The sequence below is a fragment of the Grus americana genome, chromosome 22 (genome assembly GCF_028858705.1).
Source record: "Grus americana isolate bGruAme1 chromosome 22, bGruAme1.mat, whole genome shotgun sequence".
In the NCBI taxonomy this organism is placed as follows: Eukaryota; Metazoa; Chordata; class Aves; order Gruiformes; family Gruidae; genus Grus; species Grus americana.
Genome location: NC_072873.1, coordinates 203,234 through 231,223, shown reverse-complemented (window position 1 = coordinate 231,223; position 27,990 = coordinate 203,234). Strand labels below are relative to the sequence as shown.

At 57.9% G+C, this 27,990-nt stretch overlaps 1 protein-coding gene across 1 annotated transcript; it reads right to left on the bottom strand.

Annotated features, from left to right (window-relative positions):
- MRC2 (mannose receptor C type 2) lies at positions 1-27,873 on the bottom strand. Its single transcript, XM_054801797.1, has 30 exons — positions 27,720-27,873; positions 16,184-16,582; positions 15,771-15,944; positions 15,376-15,540; positions 15,083-15,196; positions 14,203-14,346; positions 13,452-13,640; positions 12,115-12,269; positions 11,756-11,863; positions 9,318-9,433; positions 9,008-9,156; positions 8,668-8,885; positions 8,278-8,420; positions 7,754-7,856; positions 7,501-7,639; positions 7,189-7,224; positions 6,651-6,811; positions 6,270-6,337; positions 5,934-6,034; positions 5,669-5,814; positions 5,225-5,339; positions 4,979-5,142; positions 4,656-4,764; positions 3,925-4,163; positions 3,670-3,838; positions 3,324-3,473; positions 2,923-3,042; positions 2,312-2,491; positions 1,885-1,911; positions 1-1,347 (listed from the first exon to the last, which is right to left on the bottom strand). Exons 1-30 carry the CDS (start codon positions 27,808-27,810, stop codon positions 1,127-1,129), a joined length of 4,413 nt encoding a protein of 1,470 aa, XP_054657772.1. The 5' UTR covers positions 27,811-27,873; the 3' UTR covers positions 1-1,126.
- Positions 27,874-27,990: the final 117 nt, after the last annotated feature.

Below are 27,990 nucleotides of genomic sequence, written 5' to 3'. Positions count from 1 at the left end.
GTGTGAAAGAACGTATATATTCAGCACGCACTCAATACAGTATAGCAAAAAAAGCTATCGTTTCCTTAAAAAAAACAAAACAAAACAGAACAACCACCAAACTTCAAAGTAACCACCAAAGCTTCCAAATCGCTCCCCACCCTACAGCCCTGACGCTTGTCCTTCTGGCCCAAACAAGGCAACCAGCAGCAAGCGACCCCAGCCCCCCGCCGTCCCTGCTCGGCAAGGGACAGAGGGTGGCCCCGGCTCTCCAGCAGTGCCTTGTGCCGCGATACCCAGCTCCTCCCATGGAGCCTGGGGTGCCAAGGATGCTCCTGCCGGGGAGGGGCTGGCCAGCGGTTTGCTCTGGTGCTATCCTGTGCAGTTATTTGACGGGGGGACAGACACCAAAGTAGCAGAAAGCAGGGCAGGTTCTGGCTGCTAGCCCAGGGGGAACAGACGCAGCCTCGCCAGGGCTGGATGCAGCCCTAGGGATGTGCCAGGGAGGAGAGGGGGTCCCATCGGTGATGCTGGGGGGGTCCACGCTCAGATCGCTGCGACGGTGTCTCCGCTGCTTTCTGCCGGAGGTGGGGGATGAGGCCAAGGAGGGGGAGAGGAGCGGCACGGTGGCAGGGACAGGGGGCTGGCAGGGCCCTCGCCGCTGTGCGTGGAGGGGAGGTAGATTGGCTTTACAGACCTCTTGCCCAGGAGAATGTCTTCTCGGACACCAGCCCAGTTCCTGGGAGGAACGAGCCTTCCGCAGGGCCCTGAACGCCTATTTTTCCTTCTCCCAAGGGGAAGGTGTTTTGGAGCTTGTTCACGCTGCCGGAAAGCTCTTGAACTGGGGCGGGGGGGGGGCAACTTTCCTCTAACCTTTTTAGCCCTGAACCTGCCTCCATGGCTGCTGCAGGCAAACTCCCAGCAGCTGGGGACAAGCCCAGGGGTGGCAGCAGTGACCCACGGGGCAGGAGGGACCCCAGCTCCCTTCCACTCACCCGCCTGGCCAGACCCCAACCTCATCCCCTCTCCCTGCTCTGCTGCAACGGTCCTGCTGCCACCCCTGCCCCGTGTGCCATGGGGATAGCGTGTGATGCTCTCCGTCCTCCCCCCCCTCCCCAGGTCCCCGTCCCCAGCATCCCCCCTGCCGTTAGTCTTGCTGCTCGTTCATCTCCATGTCCGACACCAGGATGTTCTTCTCAGCAGATTCACTGGGGTTGGAGGTGGTGCGACTGTAGCGGGCACTCTCGAAGGCGCCCCGCTCCGCACTCCGCCGACGCTTGTACAGGTAGATGGCGACGCCCAGCACGGCACACAGCACCAGTGTTGACAGCACCACCACTGCGATGGCTGTTGTGTTCTCTGGCAGAGCTGCAGTGAGGAGAAAAGGCCGGTGAAAGGCAGCCTGCCATCTCCCGCTGTCTCATCCCACAAGAGGGGCTCCAGCTGGTGGGGCTCCAGCCGGACAGGGGGTCTCAGGCAGGATGGGTCAGAAAGGGACAGGACTGGAGTCTGCTTTGTTTTTGGGGCACAGTCTGCCTGTGGCAGAGCTCCTGGGGACAGGCAGCCTCTCTGGGTCACTCCTGATGTGTGTGAACATCAGGCAGCCGCTGGGGATGGATCTTTGGGATCCCACCAGCATATGTGTTGTCCATCCCCCAGCCTGGCCAGGCAGCGTGGGCAAGGGCAGGAGAGCCCAGCAAGAGGATGGCTGGACACACTTCTCCATGGAGGGATGGCTTCTTCTGCTGAGAAGTCCTAACCCAGGGCCAAAGCCACCCAGAAATGGGATTTCCCACCCACAAACACCATTGCTCTGGTTTTTACTACAAGCTGGGCTGCAGCATGCCCCCCCCCAGCGCCAGTTCCTGGTCCTGGTGCTGTGCCCAGGCTCACAGTGCCACTCACCTGCCCTGGAAAAGCTGCTCTCCTCCACTGCAATGGCAACACAGACAGATGAGTATGTGGCCACGGCACCCTTCCCTCTTCCCAGCACCCCCGGCCCTGCATGCTCTGCTGCTCTCAGCACAGATGCTGGGTGATGCACAGCTGTAGGGGTCCTCTGGTTCTGCTCCACCACCACCCCACCAGCCTCATCCTGCCCCGAGGTGCTGACCCAGACACTGAGAGATGCACAGTCCACCCAAGCTCCGCTGAGCCCAGTGGGGGCCTGCAGACCCCAGCACCAGCCCCTGCTATCCCCTTACACTGGAATTGCCCAACACATGTGACCAGTGCTGCCAGCAGGACAGAGCTCTGCCCTGCAGCACCCTGCCCGGCCCCCCAGCTCACCCCATATCAAGCCTGGCACCTCAGGGAGCAGGGGGATCCCTACCTCGGGGGATCTTGCAGATGACCCCCATAGTGACATTGGTGCAGGAGCCCAGGCGCCACACGCCATTGCTGCTCTGGATCCAGTAGCAGCTGTTCTGGCTGAGCATGCTGGGCCCCGTGTCATGCTGGCCCCAGTTGGAGTAGTTCACAGCAGTGTTGTCATGCCAAACCAAGGTGCCACCTGGGAAATGCAAGAATTAGGTCTGGAGAAGCTGAAGGGGATGCTCCATCTTTGCCGCAGTTCAGAAAGCACAGGGAGGGGTGATGGGGAGGTGTGATAGGGCGACAGGGAGATAAGGAGACGGGAGGTGTGATGGGGGAATGAGGAGGACCAGGAGCTGCAGGGCACCTTCCTGAACCTGCAGGCTTCAGTGCCTTAGAAGAGGATATGGGCTTGAAAGCCACCACTTCCAGCCCACCAAGTGGGGAACACCAAGAGGAGAACACACATGGCACGTCCAGCATTGCCTGAGGCAATGAGGCTCCTGGTCACACCATGGCATGAGCCCCCCACACTGGTGCCACCAATAAGGGTGTTCTCTGCTCACTGCAGACATGGTGTGAATTCACGGTGTTGCCTGAGGGGGTAAAACCTTGTTCCTTCCTTTGTACCTTTGGGGTTGAAGGTCATGCCCAGCCAGGCACCTTTGGACGGGCCCTCGTATGCCTGGAGATGCTCCCACACAAAGACATTTTCCATCTCATCCTGGATAGACAACACTGTACCACCAACTGCAGAGGAAAGAGTGTCAGGGAAGATCCCAGAGCTTGGAGGATGGAGCTCTGGAACAGCAGTGCCTGAAAGGACAAAGCTGAGGAACCATGCACAAACCACGTGGGAGTTGGGGAACCCCAACACATAACAGCAAGGAGAAGATGATGGCTGACCAAGGCTGGACATGGGCACAGGGACAGGGGTCCCATTCATGCACCCACAGGCATCCTGGGGACCCCATTCTCTTCCATTTCCAAGGGCGCGTCACCCCTCTCCAGCCACCACAGCCCCCCTGTACCTTTCTGGCATCTCCTCATGGCGTCTTTCTGCCCCAGGGTGATCTCCATGTGGAAGGTGTAGCAGTAGTCCCGGAAGGGGATCCAGGATGAGTCCTCCAGCGACTTGGGGCAACTGCCGCTGTAGCTCCACTTGTGTGCGCGAGGGGCACCTGGGGAGCACATGATGTATTGGGGGTGGGTGGGGGGGCACAGGGTGGTGGGCTCCCACAGCACATTGGGGCACCCAGCCCCACAGGGATGCACACATAGCTCCAGAAGTTCCCTGGGGGGATGCCATCTCCAACCCTTGGTCGCTTCCCACCTGGTCTGCCCCACACCAAGCCCCCGCGTCCCCCCGGCCAGCACCTGCTTGGAGCTGGCAGATGCCCCCCTGCAGCTTGGTGTCGCAGCTGGCCGTGCGCCAGCTACCATCCACATCCATGTAGGAGCAGCCGGCAACCTGCTGCGGCTCCCCGTCCTGCCAGTTGGTGTAGAAGAGGTTCTCCTCCATCAGCCATGAGTAGCTCCGGCCTCCCTGGAGAACCAAGGGGAGGAGAAGCTGGGGGCCTTCCACAACCCCCTGAGGGATCCCAGCCCCAGGCGCCTGCCCCCTTTCCTCACCTCGTTGTTGGCCAACCCGATCCAGAGCGGAGCCCGCAGGCTGCTGATGGCCTGAGTGAGGAAAGCCTGGCTGTAGGGGTCGGGGATGGTGGCCAGGGTGGCGTTGAGGGTCTCGCAGAGCAGCAGCGCCTCATGCCACCTAAGGGGTTTCTGCAGGATGCGGTAAGTGCTGTTGTGGTAAAAGAGGGTGCCAGCGGGCGAGGGGGGGTACAGCGTCTGTGCGGGGCTCAGGGACGCGTCTGGGGGAGCAAAGAGACACGGTCAGAAGGCACGGAGGACACTCCTGCATCCCAGGGGGCCACTCCCTTGTCCACCCCTCCCCAAGCTGGGGTGCCCCTGGCAGCACTGTGCATAGGGCATGGGCACCTAGGAACATCCTGGTGCAACCAGGGAGGGCAGAGAGGCCACATCCCCAGCGGTGACAAGCAGTGACACCCTGGTGCCATCCCCATCTTGGGGCTGTCCATCAGGATGTACATCCCTATGGGACATGCAGAGCCAGGCTAGTGTACACAGGTTTGGGGGTGCCCCACAAACTGCTGGGTCCACGGACTCCCCTCCCAAGTAAAGTCCATGTCCCCATGTCCCCAAGCTCCCCCAGCGCCCTGAGCTCCCCCCAGGCTGAGTCCATCACCCCAAGCTCCCTGGCCACAGCCCCACCACAGCATGAGGCACTGGTGGCAGGTCCTCAGTGAGCAGAGATTGGGGCTGTCCCCCCCACCTCGAACTACCTATGCTCCGCTGGCAGATGTAGCCGTGCTTCTCCTCCAGGCAGCTCCGGTCATCCCAGCGCCCCGTGAAGTGGGGGGGCGAGCCATGCCACACCACCACGCAGTTGGTCTGCACAGCCAAGGCGCGAGGTCAGCACTGCCCTTACCATCGTCATCCCACCCCCAGGGACACCTCCACCCCAGGGACACCACCCCACAGGGCCAGTTCCTGCTCTGCCTTTGGAGAGCCACCCCAGCACACTAAAACCTTCCATCCTCATGGTGGGACACGAGGCTGAGACCTTCCCAGAGGATGGTGGATGCCTCAGAGGAGTCTCACTCACCGGCTTGTCGCGGGGGCTGGAGGCGCCGCAGCCCGAGGGCTCTCCGGGCGCCCAGCTCACGTGCCGCAGCGGCTCGCCCTCCACCCACTGGAACTCCCTCTGGGCGTCATGGAGGCCAATCCAGAGGTCAAAGGAGATGTTGGGCAGCATGGATGTGATGAAAGCTAGAAGTGATGGGAGAGGTGCTGAGGACCACCCCCTGCAGGTCCCCAGCCAGCAGGGCCCGTGGGGGCAGGGGGGGCCTACCCTGCTCCAGGGGGCTGGCGATGGTGGCCAGGACGGCGCCCTGGCTCTCACACGCCTGCTTCGCCTCTGGCCACTTCACTATCTCGGCTTTGTCGCGGCCATTGAAGCTGAAACACTGCACGGGCAGAGGCACGGGATGGTCCAGGACATGCAGCTCCCCCCCACCCCCAACCCTGAGCCCTGGACCCTCCCCACTCACCCACCCTCTGCAGCCCCATTCAACCCCAATTGTCCTTCTCCCCTTTGCACGCTCATGCCTGCCGGCCCCCCAACCCCACAGCGCACCTCTCTCCCGGCATCCCTGTGCATGCACCCTCCAGCATTTCCCCTGAAACACACGCATGTGTCTCTCTCCACCCTGCCATTTCTCAGCCACCCCCTCTCCACTTTGGTGGGACTGGTGGCAGCCCAGGAGGTGGCCGTCCCCTCTCCATCCTGCTGTACCTTGCTGAGGAAGGGAAACCAGCCACGGGGACAGCCTCCGCTCACAGGAGTGGGCAGCGGTGGGAGGGAAGGCTTTGCGGCCGTCCCATTGCTCCGCTTGCAGATGTAGGGCAGTGCTGTTAGGCACTTCTGGTCACCCCAGTCCTCTGCAGGGAGAGACAAGCTGGGCATGACCTCCTCACAGCACTGGGGTAGGGAGGGCTCTGCTCAGCCTGCAGCCCCTGGCCCCTCCGGAGCCCCTGCGCAGCCCCATCCAGCCCCTCACCTCTGCTAGCCGTCATGTACACACACTTCTTGTCCTTGTTGATGGGCCGGGGCTTGCCTGGTGCCCAGGAGATGAAGTTGAGGAGGGACCCGTCAGACCACCTGGGAAAGGAACCAGCAGGAGCACGAGGCTGAGCAGTGACTTGGCAAACGGGACCAATTGCACACCCTAACCAGGAGTACACGCCACCACTGCCCTCTCTTGGGTGAGGAACCTCCATCCCAGCACCGCAGGGTGGCCCCCTGCAAGATGCAGGCACTGAGCTGCGGTGCTCTGTGGGCTGGGGATGGTGGCGTGGGGATGTGCAGGGACGTGGTGGCTTGGTCTCAGACTTACTTGAACCTCCCGTCGTTCTCGTAGGTGTGCAGCCCGATCCACCAGTGTTGCTCCTGGCCCCTGGAGAACTGCATGCCCAGAGAGAACATGCTATTGCCCTGCAGGGACTGGGTGTCCCTGGGGACAGCCATGGCCACCATGGGCATGGGGACGGGCAGCCCCCCATGCAGCTCGCACCGTGGCAAAAAGCATCACCTTGCTGAGCCCCAAACCCGCACCGAGACCTATCGCCACCATACAACACCCTTCTTGACCCCAGCAGAGCCCGTATGTCCCCAAATAATGTCCCTCCGGCACAGGATGGAAGAAGCCAGGGAGGGAGCAGCCCAGGGAGGCAGTGGAGCCCATCAGCACCCAGGAAAGTCACCGTCCCACCAGTACCTTCTTCAGGTTCTGGCCCAGGAAGCGCAGCTCAGCCTCGCCATGCACTGACACCAGTTCCGCCTGGAACCAGCTGCAGATGCGCTGAGCCTGCACCCATGTTGAGTGGTGCTCGAAGAACTTGTACTCAGCCTCCTGGTACTTCACCCACTCTTTGCTGCCTGCAGGCAGGGATCCAGTGTCACGTTGTGGCTGTGTCACCCCCCACTGAAGCCACCGGCACCCGGCACCCCGTCCCTCAGGCCCCAAGGGGTTGGGTTGCTTTGCTTTTGCCCCTCTCCTGTATGGAAAGGGTCAGCATCCAGCCGAGGGGCCTGATCCTGCCTGGTCCCTGCAGGGAGCCCCTGCAGCCATGCCGTGCAGCAAGGGGCAGCAGGATGCCTGGGCTCCTACAACCCTACACAGGATCCATCCTCTTCCGGGTAATGCTGCAGGGACGCCCTGCAGAAACCACGCTTCGCTTGTGCATGCGACGGGGTGGCAGATGCCCAGGGAGGATGGTCTACACCGGACAGACACATGGCCGCAGCCAACGCACCTTGGGTCGTGATCTCCGGCTCCTTCACATCAGCCCCTGGCAAAAGGGCAAGGAGAGGCTGTCAGCAGGATGTGGGGCTGGGATGCTCCTGCTGATGCTTGCCCGTGGGCTCCAAGGGCAAGATGCCCTCTCAGTTCCTCCCGGGACTGGCAGTACCTCTCCTATCCCCTGAATTAGGACTCATCCTCCCATAAATTACAACCTTCAGAAGGGAGGTGAGAGGGTCCCCCTGTACCCACTACACCATCCCAGAGCCCATCCTCTGCCAGGTTATTCAAAGCTGAAGGGTTTGGGGGTCTCTTCACCGGGTACCTTTAGGTAGTTTGCAGATCCAGTCCAGCTGGGCTTCGCACTGCATTGGCATCCACTGCAGGGAGGCCAGGTCCAGCACCGCGCAGGTCCGGATGTCGTCATCATCGTAGTTACTGCGGTCAAAGTTGTGGTAGAAAAACTGGGGGTTGAGAGAGACAGGCGGTGTTGGGCATTTCCACCTGCACTGGATTTGCCACCTGCTGCACCCCCAATACCAACGGGATTCATATTGCCGCAATCCGCTCGAACTCACCCCCAGCCCGTCGCTCCATCTCCAGCTCCTGTCCCCTGCAGGGTCCCGCCGGTTCAGGCCGATCCAGAACCAGTGCTGCTCGTGGAGTTCCGGCTCCGACTCCCTGCAGGGAGCCAGAGGGAAGAGTGAGAACACCTCCCACACACCAAAACAGAGCTTTTTATATTTATATACAAGAACATACTTATAATCTGGTGATTTTTTGTTTGGTTTTGCAGCCTGCTGTCCCCACAACACCCAAAGGCAGAAGCTTGGATAACAGGCACCTTGGTGCACACTGGCTCAGGGCTAAAGCAGTTTTAAAACCAAGCTCGATCCCCAACTTACGCTGAATTTCCTGCACTTCTCCTGTATCCTCTCCTTGGTGTAGCCACACCAACCGATGCACTTTCTGTACACACATTCACACTTTGCAGAGCCTCATCCATGCTTCATACACGCATGCCAGAGCACGGGGAGGGGTGTGAGCTTGTGCCAAGCTCTCTTGCACAGTGGGATACGCACTGGTACAGCCAGCGTCTCACCCGAAAATCTTGTTGAGGGTGTTGGCGACAAAATGCTCCTCCTCGTAACTGCCCAAGCTGAGCAGCTGGGCCCCCAGCTCCCGGCAAAACTCCTGAGCTGCAATCCACGTCTTCTTCTCTTGCAATTTTTCAAAGTTGAACACCTGGGGAGGGAGAAACCAGCAGCAGAGGGGGCTCAGCATCAGGAGAGGAGCAGAACATCGTCCCCACCCTGCAGTCAGCAGCATCCTGGGACATGCTGCCATCCCTCAGCCCGACCCAGGCTCACGGGGTCTGGGCCGCCCTTTGCAAGCACCAAAACATGCTCCTTCATCCCCCCAACCCCGCACCACTGGGGAGACACATGCAGCCCCCACAATGGCCAGGGCAAGTCCCCCTAGCAACCGTTACCTTGTAGCAGTGACGGAGCTTGGCATCGGAGCTCCATCCTGGGGGGCAGGTGGTGGCAAGGCTGGGCGTGGGGTAGGGACTGGGCAGCTCAGGGTTGACCGGGGTGCCCAGGTTCTGCCGGCAGATGTACTTGGCCTTGAAGGTGCTGCAGTTCTTCACCTCCCACAGCCCCATTGAGCTGCCGGTGGCCAGGGCCACGCAGCCACCCTTGTTGTAACCTGGAGCACCCACGGGAGTGGGGAGGATGCCAGCCTTAGGGTCGGACTGTGCTGGGCGGCAGAGCCAGCACCTACCCCGCAGGGAGGGGACATCCCCATCCCACCCACGGCCGCCCCCTTACCGGGCTGGTCACGGTTCCAGTGGGTGTACATGACCTCGTCACCACTCAGCCAGCGGAAAGCGCCTGTCTCATTGATGTCCTGCAGTGCTGTCCAAAAATACTCCCCATCCCAGCCGTAGATGAGGCTGCTGACGTAGGCCTGCTCGAACCTGGAGGGGTGGTGAGAGCAGGTGATGCTGCGACCTGAGGTGCTGAGCAGCCCGCAATGCTCCAGCCCATGCATGCAAAGCCCGACTCTTGCATCCCATCCCCCCCCTCCTCGTGGGGGCTCATTTTGGGGCAAACCCACCACCACTGGTGTGGCACTGACCTGTTAGTGATGGTGACCAGCGTGGAGCCGTAGTCGGAGCACATCTTACGGGCGTCACTGTAGGGCACACGGTCCTCGCCCAGCCAGAAGCAGGAGGGGCTGTGCCACTTCCAGCCCTGGGCACAGGTGACAGGGGATGTCTGCTACTGCTCATCCCAGGAGGGACCCCAGGACGGGGGAGGGGGTGAGGGGAAAGCAATGTCCCATGTCCCCTGCCACCACCTCTGCCTTCTCCTGGGAGGTCTCCTGCCCCCAGCCACCCTGGCTTCACCCTGCTCAGCTTGGAGCTCCAACAAGCCCCTGGCCCCAGAGCACATGGCTGCAAGGAAAACAAACACCCAGGCAGCTTCAAAGCTGGGGAAATGGCTACCCCTGCCAACGTCCAGCCCTGGCCAGGGCCCGGGGACGGGAACACAATCGTTCTCTATATGCCGTGGGGCTGAATCCAGAGCAAGTCCCACCGCAGCCTGCTTTAATCCCTAACCATGTTGATGTTGGAGCCTCTCCGGGGCTGGAGACACAATAGCGCCTGTTTTCTGCCAGAGCAGGGAGTGGGGCAGCCCCGGGGCTGGCAGTGGCCCCAGGAATCATCTGCGAGAGGGGACATGCACGTGATGGAAGAGCAAGCCAGGGTGGGAAGGGTGAAGGGGCTCAGCCAGGGAGGCAAGTGGTCCCAGGCTCAGAGACCCTCCTGGCACAGGAAGAAGCATCACTAGGATTTTACCTCTGGGTGCCCTGGGCATTGGAAGGGCAGTGGGGGACCTGTGCTATCTGCAGCATCAGCAGCAGGATGGGGAAGGAAGTAGGAAAGCAGCTTTGGGAGACCAAGAGGAAAATGACCCCAAATCCCATTTTTTTCCCCCCAAGTTCCTGCTCCTGCAGCCTTTCCCCAAAGTTAGCAAACCCAGGTATGGACCCATTGGCTGGGTCCCACCAGGAACAGCGTGGATGCCCCCGAGCAGCCAGGAAAGGGGCCCTGCATAGGACAGTGCATGTCCCTGATGTCCTCAGAGGGGTCCCCAGCCAGCCTTGGGCCTCAGCATCACTAAAATCATATGGGTCCTCTCCCATGCACTGAGCACCACAGCAAGCCCCTGTGATCCAAAAAGGGGCCAGGATGGGACCGTCAACCCCAACTGCTGCCTCCAGCTCCCAATCCCGGTGTGCCCCTGCATTCCTCTCTGGCTCTGCCTTCCCCATCACTCAAACCTCCATCCCTCATTGCTTCCTTCAAGGCTGTTCCAAAAATAAAGGGATTTTGGAGAGAGGGAGAAAAAGCAGCAAAGCCACCAAGAAAAAACAGCACAGTGGCTGGAAAGGACTGGAGTTGATCCTCCAAGCGAGATGCCACCTCCTCTGCATCCAAGTGGCAAATGGCCCCATCGAGGATGTGGAGGAGGAGGAAGGATGGGAAAAGGCCTTTCCTTGGTTCATTTATCACTCCCAGTTTGTTTCCCAGCGAGTGCATATCTCTGCTGGGCACCCAGGGCCAGGGTAAGATTGTGGCTGGAGAGACAGGAGGGGGTTAAATCTGCATGGGGACATCCTGCAAGGCCTCAGGACTACTGCAGAGACAAGCAGGATGGGTGGTGGCACATTGCCACTGAGCGCCTCCTCCCCAGCACCCGCCAACACCGGGGCTCCTCTGACTCCAGCTGGTAGCCCCCCCCCGAGCCTGGCCTGGCGTGCCAGCTCACCCAGCTGCTGCGCTCCCCCCAAACTCTTGCAGAGCCAAGTGGTTACTGGAATTTGTCTCTGCTGAGACAGGGTAAAGACCTGGGAGGAGCCCAGCAGCACCTCAGGGAGACAGCCTGGAGGGGCTGCTTGCTAGTCTGAGCGCGAGTGCACGCTGGCTTGCTTTGAAACTCTGGGAGACATTCAAGGGAGGCGGCGATGCCAGGGTTGCTGTTCGAAGACTTTGCGAAGAGGCACAAAAGCAACTTCCCAGCAAGTGTGGAAATGGGGCAGCCTCAGCCCTGCTTGACAGCTGGGGAAACTGAGGCAGAGCATGGTCCAGGTGAGAATCCACCAGTTTGGTGGCTATGTCCCCAAAACGCCCGTATCCTGCACAGAGAATGCAGCCTGCCATCACAGGGCCAGCAGTTACATCCATCCTGCCGGGCTCCCGCACGGAGCAGCTTTGCTGCTGGGTTTTGGCACGGAGTGAGGCAAGGGAAAAAAAAAAGAACATCCCTGTTGGCAACCCAGCCAGCCCAAGGGGGAGGATCTTGGACGATGGAGACATGTGTTCCATCCCAGTTTCTTCCCGCAGTTTCATGCAACCACAGAAGTGAGGGGCTCAGCAGCCCCCAGGCACAGACCTGCAGCTCTGGGTGCTGCTCACTGGGGCTCCCCGAAATCATTTTGGGGAGAGGTCCCCTGGGATCCCAAAGACCCGAGCATCAGGCAGAGATGTGGAGCAGCCAGAGCCACCTCACCTTTCGGCACCCGTGGTCATCCTCCTCCTTCTCTTGGCTCACCCGACCGGGCTTTTTGCAGATGGACGGCAGGGTCTGGTTGCATGGGCTGTCGTTCCACCTCCCTTCCTGCACAGGGTGAAGAAGAGCAGGATTGAGCCCAGCCAACAGGCCAGGAATTCCCCAGCCCATCCACCTCCATGCTGGGTCCACAAACTTTCCTTCCCTACACCAAATCCCCAAGGATGCTGTGCTGGATCCCTCCTATCCCAGGTTCAACTCCAGCCAGAGATGCTCCCCAAGGTCCCTTCCCCAGCCATGAGGATGCTGCAGTGCTCTCTGCAGGGGTGCAGGATGAACCCCTTGCCCAAGGCTCTCACCGGTCCCCAGATAGTCACACAGTCTTCCAGGCTGTCGCGGAAGTTGTTGGGCTCGAAGGGGTGCCAGTAGGTGAACCTCACAGGTGTCCCATCCGACCACTCAAAGTTCATCTGCAGCTTGAGGTCATTTAGGCCAATCCAGAGCTCTTCCACATCTGCCAAGACAGGAGGGTCAGGGAGTGAAATTCCCTCTGCCTGGCTGAAACCTTGCAGAGACCTCGCCAGTGACATGAGCCTCCATGACGAGACCGAGCTCTGCAAAGCATCTGCCAAAATCCCTTGCAGGTGCTGCAGGGCTCAGCCATGCCAGCAGGCAGGGCAGGGCAGGGCAGCTTCTGCCCACAAGGACAGACCCACAGAGGGGAAAACGCAGCAACATTTGCCAGCAGTTTTCAGAGAGGTGCTGGCAGCAGCAGAATGGTGAAAGTCCGGACTTGTGGGCTCAGGTCCAACGAGCTACTGGTTTTCAACCATTCCCTCCCATCCTCATCTGCTCCCAGCCTGGGACCACCGGCACGTCCCCCTCCTTCCTCCACCCTCCTACAGCTCCTGTCTCCCTCAGCATTAACTCCCTGTAGCCCCCAGCCCTTCCCGGGTCCCCGCTGAAGTCTGGGTCCCCGAATGTCCCCGTGGCAGCTTTTGCTGCCAAGGCTCTTTCACTGCAGGCTTGCAGGAGCATCATTTGGCTGGAGGGGCTGGATTTGTATGGGAACAGCAAAACCTGAGCTGAGGGTGACCCTCATGAGGGGTGGCACAAGCGGGGTCCGGAGGATGGTGGCATGGGTGCTCCCCTGTACCACCATGCACAATTGCTCAGGCTGAAACTTCCCAAGTACTGTCTCAGCTCTGACACATCCCAACGTGGGAAACTTCAACCCAGACAATTACATCTGGTTGAAACTAGACTAGGAAAGAGAAACCTGGGACACCGTAGGCAGGAGTTCCCCCTTCACTTGATCTGCTGCAGGGGACAATTATGTTTCAGGCAGACTTAGCAGTAAGAAATGCATGCTCCTCCAGCAAGGCCAGGACTTTTTTTTCCCCACCCTTTTCTAAATTAACCAATGGGACTAGTGCCATTCCCAGCTGCAGCTGCATATTTTCTTGCCCAGTACCGCAGGCTCCCAAGAACGGCTTTTACATTTGTTGGATGGAGGATGTGCCTGGAGCACAGGTTCCTCCAAGCAACACATCACCTCCCAACCTGGGGTCTCCACTCCCTTCACAGCCACGAACTAAAATTCAACTTTGCAGACTCCATCACACAGAAGTGACCTTTCCACAGACCCCAAAACTGGACGGGAAGGGTGCTGCGGGCACAGCTGGCTCCCCCTTACCTTGCTTGATCTGCTTGGTGACAAACTCCAGCTCGGAGAGGGTGTGGATGCTGACCAGGTCCCCCCCGCTCCGCAGGCAGGTCTTCTTTGCCTCCTGCCAGCTCTTCTTCTCTCCCACCAGGCGGTAGCAGTTGGACTGGAAGGGCTGCCAGCTGGGCTCACAGTCCACCTTCACCTCCGACCACGAGTCTAGCAGGACACAAGGCAGCCTGAGGGCTCCTGTCTTGCTCTCCAACCCTCCCCTTGGCAGGGAGAGATCATGGGCAGGGACCACAGTCCCACTGGGTGCTCAGGAGACCAAGCCAAAGCAACAGTGGGAAAGCTACAGCCAAAATGTAACATGTAATGGCAAGGTGTGGGCAGCGGTGGCTTTAGAGCTCTGCGGACAAAACAAATTCCTTTTGTTTGCAAAGGAGTGACAGCAGAGCAGAGCAGAGAGCACCCTGTCCTCTGGGGACCATGGGGAACCTCCCGCTCCTCTTGATTCCTCCTCTATTGCCCAACCTGTAGTTGCACCAAGAACTTCTCAGGGGATGCTCCTTGCGGAGGACTTTTTCCAAATCTAGGCACCTCCTGGGAGCTCCATCACTGCTCCGCACACCCAGCACGCCAGCAAGGTGGGGACACCAGGAGCATCTCCACGGGCTGCTCTGGCACTTAGACAGCATCCCCTGGCCAGGATGGGACAGGAGGATGCCTGGCCAGGATACAGGACTACCCATTCCCGGTGCTACTCATCCCCACTTCTCACCTGTCAGGAAGGGGTCGGCGGTGGCATTGGGCTTCTTCTTGCAGACGTAGGGGAGGGCGATGCCACAGTCACGGTTCTGCCACCCCCCGGACGACTCAGTGCGGATCACCCCGCAGTTCTCCTCACTGGGGTTGTCTGGCTGGTCTAGAAAGTGGGGTGAGGGCGAGACACGCTGCTGAGGGGGCTGGGACAGAGCCAGCAACGCTGCCCATGCAGGCAGGGCACCGTGTAAGGGCCAGCACTGGCAGGGTGCAGCTCTCCCTGCTCCAACACCAGTAAAGATCTATTTATTTTGTTGTTTTGCACGATGAAGACATGACCCCGCATGCCCGGGATTATTTATTGCGCCTTGATCCACAAGGACCTGGAGCATCGTTACTTTACCTACAAACATTGGATGGCACTTGTGGGGAGACACGGTACCAGACCTGAACTGTTGCAGTCTGTCCCCAAACCTCCTCCTGGAGGGCCTCTGGGTGACAGCACTGGGCACCAGAGCAGCCCTTGCAACAGGTCCTTCTGTCCCTTGAGCACCCCAGGGTTAGAGATGGGTGTCTGCGGTTGGGGACCACGCCGCAGCCACACTGTAGTATTGAGCTGGGATGCAACGACCCTCCAACTGAGGGTGCTCAACCCAGGTTATCCCCAAAGCAGCTGAGGGTTTGCAGAGGGACAATTCCCTCTCCAGCGTCCTGTGTCCTCCCTCCAGCCCTATGGATGTCCCAGGATGCTCTGCAGCCCCACAGGGTTCTTCATCCCCAGGCAGTGAGGGGACACCTCACAGCAGCCCGGGCCACCTCCCCTGCCATGGGGCCATCTCCAGTGGTCACAGACTGTTCCATGGCCTCCCCCATCACCACTATAATCGCCTCCAGCTCACCACTCTCCCAGTTGAGGTACTTGAGGGGCGAGTTGTCTGACCACTGCCATCCTCCATTGATGTCCAGGTCGTTGAGCCCAATCCAGAGCGTGGAGCTGTACCCTGTCAGCAGCCCTGGGACAGCATCCAGAGGCGCAGGATCAGTTCCCCCAGCTCAACCCCCAGCCTGTCACCATCCCCAAACCAACCACCCAGGGCAAGCAGAGAAACCTGGCATTGGCAATGGCCACAGTACCACCAGCTCTGCCCCGAGTGAGGAGGGTGGGTGTGCAGCCAGGCTGCCATCGTCTCACCGTTGATATAGGTCTGCTCATGGATCTCAGTGATGCTGAGCAGGTTGGCTCCTTGCTGCTCGCAGCTATTCCAGGCCTCCCGCCATGACAGCGTCGACTGGAAATTGAACTGGTAGCAGCTGTTGGTGAGGTGGTCCTTGTCCCAAAAGGTCTCGCAGTCGTTGCCTGCGGGGATGAGCACAGTGAGCACCCAATGCAGCCCCATCCATGGCTCCAAAAAACCCCAATAGCCTCCAAAAGCCAGATAACGAGAAGCCAGTGGAGCTGCTCTAGCATTGCAGGCTGCTCATGGGAGGAGGGATGAGCCAGGAGGGAAAGGGAGAGGCAGGAAAGCCCCCAGGAGGGATGAACATGGGGCTTCTGCTTTTCCCTGTGGGACGCTCCCCGCCACTTACTCTTTATGGGGCAGAAGCCCCATCGCTCATCCTTGCCGTAGTCCTGGGTGGTGGCACACCAGAGATGGCCGTCCTCCCGCCCTGTGCTGGTGCACTCATGAAACCACTGGTTGTCATACTTGAAGGGGATGGTGCATGGCTTCCCATGGGAGTTGCCCTGGATGGTGTAAATCTCTGCGGAGAAAGAGAAGCCTTGCATGAGGCTGTGTCTGCAGGGGGGCTGGAGGGAGGTTTGGGGTGAGGGGTGCAGATTGGCTAGTGCAGGGGCTGCCTGCTCCCTGGGGCTGATCCCCATTGCCCCAATCCTGCCTGGTTTTGCAGCTGGGTAGGACCCAATTGCTGCAGCACCATGGCTTCATGTTTTGGGGCTGGTTTGGGTTACAGGATAATACTAACACCCAAGAAGGCATTACCAGAGTATGGCACGGAGCACAGATCCTCCTCGGTGCCGTACGTCCTCCACTGCGAGCCGCGCGCCTGGTCCCCTCTGTCCAGGGAGGAATTGCCTGGGCGGGCACCAAGATGCTGCGAGAGCTGCTCCCCAAGGCCACGGCAGCTCCAGCGCATGTTGACAGACTCGCGGTCGCACTCGTAGGTGGCCAAGGGGTGCTGCCCTGCTGTGGCGTTGGCCCCGTGCCATGACACTCCTAGGCACTGCATGGCCCCCACGTTGAAGAGGCGATTTCGTGAGACCCATTTCCACTGCTGGGCTGGGGTGCTGGTGTTGCAGCCCTTGGCAAGTCTCACCAGTGAGTCCTTCGTCTCCAGGCAGCCCTGCACGCCCGTGTTGTAGATGAGGAAGACCTTGGAGTCTGGGGAAAAAGCAAGAGGAAAGGCTTAAAGCATTGCTGGGGGTTCAGCATCGTGCCATACATTGCCCCCAGCCCTGCCAGAGCATCCTGGCCCCCTTTCTAGGCACAGCAAGTTTTGGGGTGCCTCCCTGTGCAAAGCACCCGGCACGCCGGGGACCACTGCTTGTCTGCAGGTATAACCCCAGGGTTTGCCCTGATGCCTGTCCTCGGGGTGATGGGTTCTGGACAGGGTTATATGGATGGTGATATGGCACCCAGAGCCAGCTGTAGCCTCGTCGCATCCCCGTGAAGCACAAGCAAGTGGCTTTTCGGCATCGGAACCGGGACAAAGAGCTCGCCCGTTCCAACAGCATCATCAGCGCCATTTAAAATTGAGCTCCCATCGCAGTACCCGGCCACAGCATCCCGAGGCGTTGCAGTGAGTGCTGTGCCAGAGGAGCCCACGCCAATGGCTTCAGCACCAGCTATCTGCTCCAGGCGGAGAAAAATAGAGCAGGGAAATAGAGAGCGTATCCGTCATTTTTATGTGTATTTGGGGACCTGTTAAAAAAAACTGCAGAGCAAACAAGAACTTCGGAGGAAGGTCTTCCATCGTGTGAACAGGCGTGATGGAAAATGCTTGCACGCAGCCACGGCTCTCGCGGGCATAGCCCCAGCAAATATGAAACGTCTTGTTGGGACTCTCTGAAATCCCAGCACAGGCGTTGGGAGGCGGGAGGAGAGCGAGGGGAATCGCTGCCAGCAGATAAAGTGTTAGCACAGCTGCGGAGGGGAGAAAGGCTGATCTCAACCCCGGCTCAATGAATGTACCACGGTCCTGCCCACTGCGACCGCCCAACCCTGCATCCCCATGGCAATTCCCTGACCCCCAGCATCACCGAGGGCCACTCCAGGACATGAATCCATCTCAAAACCTGTATAAACCAGTAAAGCCAGGACATTACACTGGGACACGCTGCTCCAGCTGACGTATCATTTTTAAAAGATACTTTATTTCTTCAAAAGCACCTTTCTAAGCTAAAAGCCGCCCTCAAGGCTCCGTGAAGCCGTTTCTTGCCCCAACACTCCAGCAAAAAAGCTGCCCAAAGCAGCACATCAACAAGACAACTTTTGTCAGGGATTTTTTTGTTTTAAAAGCAACCTTTTTTTTTTTTTTTTTTTTTTTTTTTTTCCACTGCAAGCATCCACCAGAAGTCAAAGCAAACTCACGGGCCCCGCTATATTTAGCTTTGGTTTGCTTTGGTTTTTTGCCATTGTATGAATTTTTTGGGCTGAAAAGGTTTTCATTTCCTATTCCCCTGCAACCTCACCCTGCCCCAGCTATGTTGTAACAGGCAGCTCTGGCACATTCGAGCAACAAACATCTCGGCTCAGCGAACTTTCCTGACTTGTGTCTGAAAGGAAAAAAGAAATGGAGGAAGACACAACCCCATTTTATTTCAGAGCTTCAGCATCGACGCAGCTCCAGAAAAGAAATGATGTAAAAGGTCGGTTCCCCAGCCAAGATGACATCAGTGATGACCTCAAATAAAGAAAAGCGAAGCTTGTTCATGTGGCAATCTCCAGAGAGCAGACTCTGCACGTGCAATAAAAAAAGGCAACAACTGGAAGAAGAAACATTTAATTTCTGGGAACGTATTTTTCAAATCATGGCAAGTGAGAAAATAAGCAAAAATCCAGATGGGGCCGATTCTGGTTGGCTGAAGCTCAGGTCCCTTAAACTGGTGCTGGTGTTTCACCAAGTGGAGCTGGCTTGATCCTGACCTGGACATCAGGAGACCAGCTCATCCCCTCCACCAAACACCCATCTCGCCGTGCCAGCATCATCCATGGCATCACCCAGCCCATCATGCTCCCCTTCCCGCATGCAGCGAGGGGTGGTGCAAACCACCAACAGCACCGGGGCCATGGTGGGGGGTGTCTTTAAGCACTTCTGGGGAGATGCAGCATCAGTGCTGTGACCCACTGGACCCAAGTACCAGCGCTTGGGCAGTATGAGGCCTCCCTGGGACACAGGCTGATGCCACACTGCTTTGCAAGGAGCCAAACACTGTCCTTTTGGTATTAGGAATAGAAAAAGCTGCTCTACCACTAGCACTGCCACGGCGATTAGCAGCAGGGGTCAGCAACGGACACTCTTCTCTGATTATCTGCTAACCTGGCTTTGCAAGAAAAAATTAATAGCGCATCGGAAAAGCCCTGAAGCCAGCTCCAGGAGCCGGTGTCAGGGTGCTCAGTGCTGCATCGGGGCTGTGCAGCACCATGCAAGGGCAATGCTTGACAGCAGCCGCGCAGCGGCACGATGCTCAGAGGAAGCTGTCCAGACTGGAGGGAGCAGTCCCAGGGCCGGAAAAGCACAAAATATCATTTTACTCTAAAAAGAGAAGATCTGGAGGTAGAAAATTATAGGCTAAGGGGTTTGGGCTGCCCCCGCAGGCAGCTCAGCCCACAGCCCCTTTGCCTGAAGCAGGCAGAAGGCAGCACCAAATGTGCCCCCGTCCCCGCCCCGTCCCCGTCCCCTGTCCCTGCTGAGCCCTGGAAGAATGGGAAAGCTTTAGCACCGGCTCAGCCCTCACACCTCCCCAGCCCTTCCATCTTCTCCCCTTGCAAAAACCACTGTGCACCAACGGTGGGGAGCTGCTTCTGGCGAGGCTGTAGCGGGGGCGGGGGGGGCGGGATTATGACCAACACAAGCTCAACACACGTCAGCAAAGGCACGTGCTGTGCTTCACCCAAAATATGTTTTTTTCTTTCACTTATTTACAGGGAATTCAGGGCTGACTTGACCCCCCTCAGTGTCCGTGACATTGGCAGCAGCACTTGGTCCAGCCCCTGATGCACTGAAAGCTTTCAGCCTCCCCAACCCCAGCCCCCAGCACGGCCGAGCCCAATGGGCTTTGTCACCTACGGAGGAAATGGCTCCCCAGGAGACCACCAGTCTTTTTTTGCGTGGCACCCCTTACATCTGCTGAATCCAGGTTCTTCCCAACCATCTCCCAGCTGACGCTGGCTGCAGGCACTGTGCCGCCAAGCACCAGCCTGGCTGTGGCCGGCTCCAGCTCAACCAACCACGCTCAGCACCAAAACCAAGCGCCAGAGTGAACTCTTCCCCGCTCCCACCCGGCTGCTGATGAATGGGATGGCTGCGGAGTTGGGTGGAATGGGACCAGTTTGTATCAATGATTCCCTTCTGCCAACCTGGTATCACAGAGAGTAGAACCAACCATTGCAGAGGCAGCTCCAGAGGAGCATCCCAGCGGGATCGGGAATGTCCCCGTCCCTTCCAGGGCCCCCTCTCCTACACTGTCCTCTGCAGCCACGGCACAGTTACGGGTGACTACTTTCAGAGATGCTCCTCGGGTTTTTTTTGCACCTACCTGTGGACTTGAAACCCCACTGGCAGAACTTCCCAACTGCCCTTCGGCTACGGAAATCCAACCACGGCAAAAAACAGCAGCTCCTCCTCCCTGCCCCAAAGAGGAGCTGCCTGCACACCCTGTGCCTCTCCCTCCTGCATCCCACATCTTTTGAGCAGGGCCAGCTCAGAGCAGCTCTGTTCCATCACGTCCTGCTCCTCCTCCTCCCCCCATGTGGGAAATACCAGGATGCTCGCACTCTGGCACAGCGGGAGAAATTGGCCTTGGCACCAGCAGCTGAATGCTGCAGAGCTGGAGAAGCTGTGATCCTCTGGGGCAGCCCTCAAGGGAGTTTTTACACCCTGTGCCTGGCTCCAGGTTCTCTTTTTCCTTTAATTAAAAAAAGCAAGTTTTTAGCCAGCAGAAAGTCTGAACTGAAGGGAACTCAGCTCAACCCTTCCCACAACAGCTTTACCAACCCACAGCAAATAAGGGAAGCTTCACAACCTACAATTTTGGGGAACGTGGGCAGCACCGGATGAGAGAGGCAACGGACATGGGGAGGCTCCAGGGGACAGAGGTGGCCATCAGTGATGGTAGACATGGAAAGCAATACGGCATGGCATGGTGTCCATGGCACCACCCTGCCCTGAGTGCATCCCAGCCTGGCCACCCACACCAGGACACCCAGAGCACCCCTGCTCCATTGCATTTGTCACCCTCCCACCAGCAACAAATGCAGGGAGCAAATTTAAGAGAGGACTGAAGCTATGGCTGGACCCCAATCCCAGTTATCCCAGGCTGGAGCAGCTCCAGAGCTTTGGCCACAATTTCATCTGACTGCACCCAAAGCAAACGCTGGCCCTAGCATGGCAGTGCCACTCTGGCTTTGTGCCCGCATCCCCTGCCACCGCCTTGGCTCCTCTATGAGGGTCATCACGGCACCCAGTTGACAGCAGAGCCCTTCACAGCAACTCTGGGGCTGCACTGGGGCTCAGCCCCGTCCCGCAGCCGCCCTGGTGAAGGTGCCCCCGCCTGGTGCTCTAACTCAGCATTGCCCTTTATTTGGGGTGTCCTGAAAAAACAGCTCCAAGCCCACTAGCGCAGGAGGCTGAGCATGCATAGAGCAACGGGGACAATCCCCTCCTTGAAGGTTTCTGTGCTGCAGACACAGCCATGGATGTGGTTTGCTCCAAACCACCCAGCAAAGGCAGCAAATCCTCAAAGCACAGCATGGTGCCCCAGCTGCAGCAGCAAATCGGGGTCCATTGGGGCTCCAAGACCCAGGAGCTCGTCAGGGGCTGCAGACACTCATGCAAGGAAAGTAAGCCTGCTAATGAACACCTTCATTGGGATTTGGGGCCCATGCAAAAGTTTTACCCATAACATCCAGCAGCAAGAAACCCACCCTTCACTTGGATGGTGCATAAAGAAACCTCCTTTTAGCCTGAACCTCCTGGTTTCATGTGCTCGCACTCACTAGAAAACAGGGCACAGTAGCCCCAAGACACCTGCTCAAAACCGCCGGCTTTTCAGCCCATTATTGCTGCCTGAGGATGAGCAGCTGCTCTGAAACCCACCAATGGAAGAAAAGCTGCGGGAAGTGGCAGCTCATTCACAGTAAACAAGGTGGGGATGCACCAAGCTTGGGGGGAAAAGATCAGCAGCAGAGAAGCAAAACCCCCTGGAATAAAAAAACAACAGAAAAAGAACCAAAAAGTATTGCTCGTCAAATACAGGAGGGTTTCACCCAACAAACTGAGCCCAATGGGCTCAGCTTGCACAGCCCTGCAGGAGGGGAGGGAACTGCAGGGATGGGGAGAGATCTGGCCCAAAAATTCACCTTTTGGTGTCATTTGGGAGTGCAGGACCCCAGGGCTGTGCCCCAGCACTATGCCTGGCTGGCTCCACCGATGGATGCTGCAGGGGCACAGAAATGCCCCCATTCCATCTTAAATTCTGTATTGTTGGATGAAATATTCCAAAACCCCCTTCCTGGAAAGAAGTTCCCAGCAAAGCCCAGCATTACCACCGCTGGCATCTACACCCCTAGCAGTCAGTCCAGGCATGGTTAATGCCATCCCCAAGGTTTCAGTGTGGAAAAGAGCAAAATCATGGCCAAGGCCATAAAGAGCAACAACTTTTGGCCCAAGGAAGGAGCCCTCCAAGGGCTGGGAAGGGGAACTGGTGATAAGAAAAGCAGCGGCTGTACCCATGGGAGCTCCCGACAGCAGAGCTGGAGCATCTCTGCTGCCGTTGACCACGGGGTACGAGAGCAGCCCCAGTCCACAGGGAGGGCACTGATGCTCTACCTCCCACTGCGAGACGCTTTTGGGCACCGATGAACTCTATGCAATTCCTTAAAGAGGAACTTCAGATCAAAAAAAAACCCCAAACAAACAATAAAAGGGAGGGAAATGCAGATGGTATCAGCAACCCCAGGACATGCCGTGAGCCTCTGGCTCAGGAGGGAGCACCAGCTCCCATCTGCTCGAGAACCAATGGCAGACACCAACCCAGTCACCTCTGATGCTCCTAATATAGTGGTTTGCATTAAAACAGGAATGCTGCCCAACATCCCACAGGCTCGCCCTGGCCCAGCACATCCCTGGTGCTCAGCTGGGGCCAGACTCAGCTGAAAGTGGCTCCGGGCAGTCCAAGCCAAGTACCAGAATAGAAGAGGGGGGTTTGTTGCTTTTTTAATTTTTTTAAAAATAAACCTCATGGAGTAAGGAGCAGATCTCTTGTTACAGGGAAGAAAGTGAAGCTCTTGATGGCCTGGTTGAGGGTATGAAGCAGCAGGACCTGCACTTGGAGCAAAGAAACTCCTCTTGGCTCGCCTCATGGTGCAGAGAGAAACCGCTGTTTATACGGTGGGAGCTGTACAAGACAAGCTCCTTACTTGGCCGTGACCATGAAGGCTACCTACCACCCTGCTTACTCTCTGCTGCCTTGTAAAGATTTTGGATGGGGTCCACATACCGCATTTCAGCCTCTCCACAGACATTAAGAAGTCCGTTCTCCCTGCACCCTGCCTGGGATGCAGACAAATAAATGCATTCCATGGGGGATGCTTGCCTGTGGGCAGCTCAAGTGACTCATCCACAGCCTTGGCAGGGGACAAGGGAGCTGGGAGCCCCAGCATTCTGCCGTCTGGTACCCAGCAAAGGGTAGAAGGATATAAATTTTCCCCAAATTTCCCCCAGACCCACTCCAGGCTCCAGCCCTGCACACATCCAGAGGTGGAAATCTCAGGTTTGCTGACTCCCCAGGAATGCAGGGAGAGGAAGGCAGCACCATCCATCTAACAGGCTCCAGCCTGGGATGGAGGAGCGCAATAGACCCAACCAAGAGCACAGCGGGGCGTGCCAAAGCATCCCTCCCAGGGTGCAGTGGCCAGGCTTGCCACGAATATCCTGTCCCACATACATGTTCTCACTCAGACACAAAATCCTGGCAGTGGCAGCCTCAGCCACATCCCAGGGGGAGTACTCTGGCCCTGGCTCATCTGACCGTTGCCAATTTGCTCACCCTGAAGCATCACCCACCAGCACTGCAGAAACCCCTGGCCAGCAAATTCATGTCCACGTTCAAGGGTGTGATGTGACACGCGGGACAGCCCCAACACGTGTGCCCATAGACACGGTTCCAGCACAGTTGGCTGAAAACTCCTGAATTTTTCAAAACTACTAAAGAAACTTCCAAAAAAAAAAGAAAAAAAGATCTGCATATCTCTCCTCCCTTGTTTCTCCGACACCACTCTTGCTATTAACACCCTGAGTGGTGCCATTGGTGTCTCAGGACAGGGAACCCCCATTTCACCAAACCCAAGCACATTCACACAGCAAGGACCAGCCCCTGGTATCCCACAGCTTTTTTTTTTTCTTCTTAGATTAAAATAATGTTTGACATGAAGCTTTTCTCACTGCATGCTCTTTGCTTGCCTCATGCCCACCACCGAAGGGCAAGACTGGGGTAAATGGGGCCATTGCCTATAGAGCCCAAGGTTGCAGTGTCTGCATTCAGGCAGAGGAAATGAAAGGGCTTGATCTCCCCATTCCCAGTCTCAGCATCATCCTGCAAATGCGCCATTTGACACGGAAAATCCCATTTACGTCCCTGTTGCAATAGCACGAGGTGGGTGCAGGATTGAGCTCTTGCCGGGATGGGAATGGAGGGCGCATCATGCTTGAAGAACACCCTGTACCTCCTGCAAACAGCCAAACTTTCGCTCCTGGGCTAAATAGTACTCCCAAGAATTTGCAAGTCAATCCACTAATCATTTTCTAATCCTTAATTAATTAAAGATGGGTTCTTTAAGAAAAAGAGCATCTGTGTGGGTCTCTTTTGGGCTCTGAGCAATCTTAAGAATGAGAAAAATGTCGATGCTCCACAGTTTCGGCACAGTTTAAATTAATTAAAATCCTGCTTCTCAGCCGCACGTGAAGAACAAAATTTTACAAATTGCTTAAACAACCTTTTGAGGAAATGGCTGGGTCAGGACAGGCTCAAGGGGGCTGTGAGGCGGCCACCACACACGCTCCCGCTCCCACCCAAGAGTCAGCCGTGCTTGAGATGCACCAACGAGCGGTGCTGGGACCTCCAGCAGAGCTGCCGACGTGGGGCAACGGTCCTTCGTCGAGCACGCATGGAGGTACCGGAGTGAGTCTCCCTGCTACAGATTTATCAGCCAGAGAAGATGATTTAGCAGACAGCAATTGTACCCCATCAGCTGCCATTTGCTTTGATTTTGGGGCAGAAATGTTCACTGGAGAATATTTAAGAAAGAGGGAAGGCAGGAGCGTGCCTCTGCCCCACAGGGAAACATGCAAAATCCAGCCAGAAAGCGGAAGAGAGAAACCAGCAACGTGGCTTTAAACATCACCGGGACCTCACGCCTGAAAATGCCTTCTTGTGTGCCAGCAAGGTGTCCTGGGGCAGCGCCTTCATGTCGGAAACCTCCTGGGGCCACTGCGCACTCTGGGTGGCTTTGGGGGAAGGGGACAGTTTTGCACGGCAGGCTAAATCTCTTTTGCTTTTCATTCTTGTAATTCTTGCGCAAGCAGCCATCCCTCCTCCGGCCGCCTCGTCCCCGCCCGACTGCTGAGGCTGAAAGTGTGCTGGGGCAGCAAGGTCCCCGGCTATCCCCCATGCCCTGCCAGACACGGAGCCACTGTGCCTCCAGCAGCAAAGCCGACACCTCCGTTACTCTTTCCTGCTGCCACATAATCCAGAGACCACCGAGTTATAATTTTGTGGAGCTGCATTTGCCATGCAACAAGCTATTTCCATTGCAAAGAGGAAAAGAGGGAGGGAGCTTCACGCAAAGGCTGCTCTGTTTGTTTTACAGGCTGTAAATTCTTCCATGGGTCCCTTTCGCCCCCTCCCCATGCTGCAAAACCGACATGGCAGCTTTGGCCTGCGGCTGCAGGGACTTAGTCCCACACAGGGCACTGGATGGGTGGAGAAGCTGATCCAAAGCACCAGCAGTGCCACGTCCCTGCACTGACATGGGGACCTTGTCCCGCCTGCAGCCACAGTGGGATGGGAGCTGCTGCCTCAGTTTCCCCACCACAGGCGCGTGGGTGCACAAGCGATGGTGCAGAGATGGGTCAGCCAGTGGCAATATCCCATCAAGGAGCCACAAATCTCCTGTCAAAAGCTCCATTCCAGCTTCCCAGCTGTTCCAGAGGCAAGGATTTGGCACAACCCCCTCGAGGAAGCAACAGCTCCCTAGGGAAAGCACTGTCACCTACTGCGCAAGTCCCTGAAGCCCCTGCCAAGAGCATCCTTGTGAAGACCACTCGTTCAAGGGATGCTTGGGACTAACCCACCCCGATCCCAAAATCCTAGCAAGGTTCCTTTCCAAGCTGCAAACCCAGCCTGGTGCTGGGGGACCTCGGACGTGGCACCTCCTTCAGTGCACCTCCATCAGTGCCCCCTGCCCCAGGTCTGAGCTGGGGGCGATGCAAAGGGAGAGCAGCAGCAAACTGGGGACATGGTGGGGATGAAGAAATGAGGGTATCTGCACCCACTCGCCGCTGGGATGCTCAGTGGGAGCAGCACAGCAGTGTGGGCTGGAGGGAGCTCAAAGCCGCCTTGTTCCTTACCCTGCCCTGGCGTGGGGTCGGCTGCCACCAGACTCCCACCTTGCCACCGCAAACCAGCCGGGACAGAGGTGCCTCTGTCCTCGAGCTTGCGCGGGCACCTCGGGCTTGCGTGGGCAAGGGGAACTTGCCAGACCTGGATCCCACCAACATTTTTCAGGGCGAAACAGCCAGAATTGGTCCTTACAGGTAGCTAAGCCCTGCCGAAAGCAAGTAACCCCCCCTTTAAACCTGCAAAAGGAGAAATTCACATCCTCAAGGAAATTATGGGGAGGTTTAACAGGAATTCAGCTGTGGAAAATTGGGGGTTTGGCTGAGATGTCTCCAACCAGGAGCAAATCCTGAGACTACTCTCCTGGACACCCTGGGGTGTGTGGGTCTCCCTCCCCATTGCCTCCTCCTTTCTCCATCTATTAGACAAGCAGTTTCTCCCAGCTGTGTGGCTCCACTCCAGGGCTGGACCCCTCGCCTGGCACAGGACCGTAGCACCACGGCAACGCAAGGTTGGCCCCTTGTGATGCTCAGCCCCAGGGAGCCCCTGGGCTGGGGGGGGGGAAGAGGGGAAAGCAGGGGGCAAGGCGGGAGGAAAGCAACAGTGCCCTCCCATGCTGCCATTTCCAAATCTGCTTTGAATTTGCTAAACGTACTCTAATAAAATAGGCCAAGGGTTTACAGTTGTTATTGTTCAGGCAAAAGTAGCCAATTCTGCCTTTTTTTTAAAAAAAAGTCTTCTCAATGGGGCCAAATTAATCCAAGGAAGCAACAAAAGCAGTTCCTTGCTTCTGTGCTAGACTATCCTGGGGTAAAAAGTGTCTCAAATGGCAATTCCAGGGGCCTTCCCAAGGAGCCTCAGGCGTCTGGCACATGGTGTTTTCAGAAGGTTTAAGAAAAAAAAAAATACAACCCGTTGACTTTATTGTGAGAAGTTACAGGATAAAAAAAAAAGGAAGTCTGCAAACACCCACTCGGGCCCCGATCCCGCGGGGCACTTTTCTATAGGATTAACACGCTGGGAGATGGAAGGGGGGGGGGGTGTCAAAGATGGGAGAGGGAGGAATACACCAACAGAAGACTTTGGTCCCTTCCCGACCTCCCCCTCCATGAACTGCCCTCCCCGGGGAGACAAAAGGCCGGAGCTGGACCGCGGGGCGCTGCGGCCGGCGGCCGCCGCCAGCCCCCCCCGCCGCTCCCCCGGAGCCGCCCTGGGCCCCCCCGCGGCCGCGGAAGCGTTTCCGCCGGGCTCGCCAGACGCTGCGTGGCCGCACGGCGCGGGGAGTTAAACTAATAAAAGCGAGCGAAAACGCGGCGGAACGGGGAAAAAAACACTACGCGGCGAAACTGGAGAAAACAAAACGCGGCGGAACGAACCGCGACCGAAGGAGGATGAAGTAAAACAAACCGCGATAAAACCAAATAAAACATCCCGGCAGAAAATAAATCCGAGCGATGTGAGCCGCGCCAGAGCGAAGCGCCCCCCCCACCCCCACCGCCGGGGTACCGCCGCCCCCCTCCCCGGGCAGCGCCCCGCGGGGCCGGGCTGAGGGGGCCGAGCTCGTCCGGGGGAGCTCCCGCATCCCTCCCCGCACTGATTTCGCTCCTTGCCGCGGAAAGCGGTTGAGGTGGGGGGTCGGAGGAAGGGAGGGGTCCGGCGGGAGAAGGGAGGCCCGGTCCCACCTGGGTGCGCAGCGCCGAGCACCAGCTGGAGGCCGAGGAGGCAGCAGAGGGGGGCGCGGAGGGGCCGCGGTCCCGCCGAGCCGCGCCCCATGCCCGGCGCTGCCCCGCTCCGCTCCGCTCGGGGCCTCGCTGCTCCCTCGCCAGGGCCGGGGGACGGCGGAGGGGCGGGCGGGGAGTGAGGGAGGGAGACGGAGGAGGAGGAGGAGGGACACCGAAAGAGAGAGGGAGGGGAGAAGGGGGAAAAAAAAGAAGTTTAAAAAACCTAAATTAA

Coding starts and splice junctions, on each gene's coding strand:
- MRC2 (XM_054801797.1), bottom strand. CDS start 27,810: ATGGGGCGCGGCTCGGCGGGACCGCGGCCCCTCCGCGCCCCCCTCTGC. Junction 12,270..13,451: donor CACCAAGCAGATCAAGCAAG/GTAAGGGGGAGC, acceptor CTGTCTTGGCAG/ATGTGGAAGAGCTCTGGATT. Junction 6,812..7,188: donor GCCGGAGATCACGACCCAAG/GTGCGTTGGCTG, acceptor CCCTGCCTGCAG/GCAGCAAAGAGTGGGTGAAG.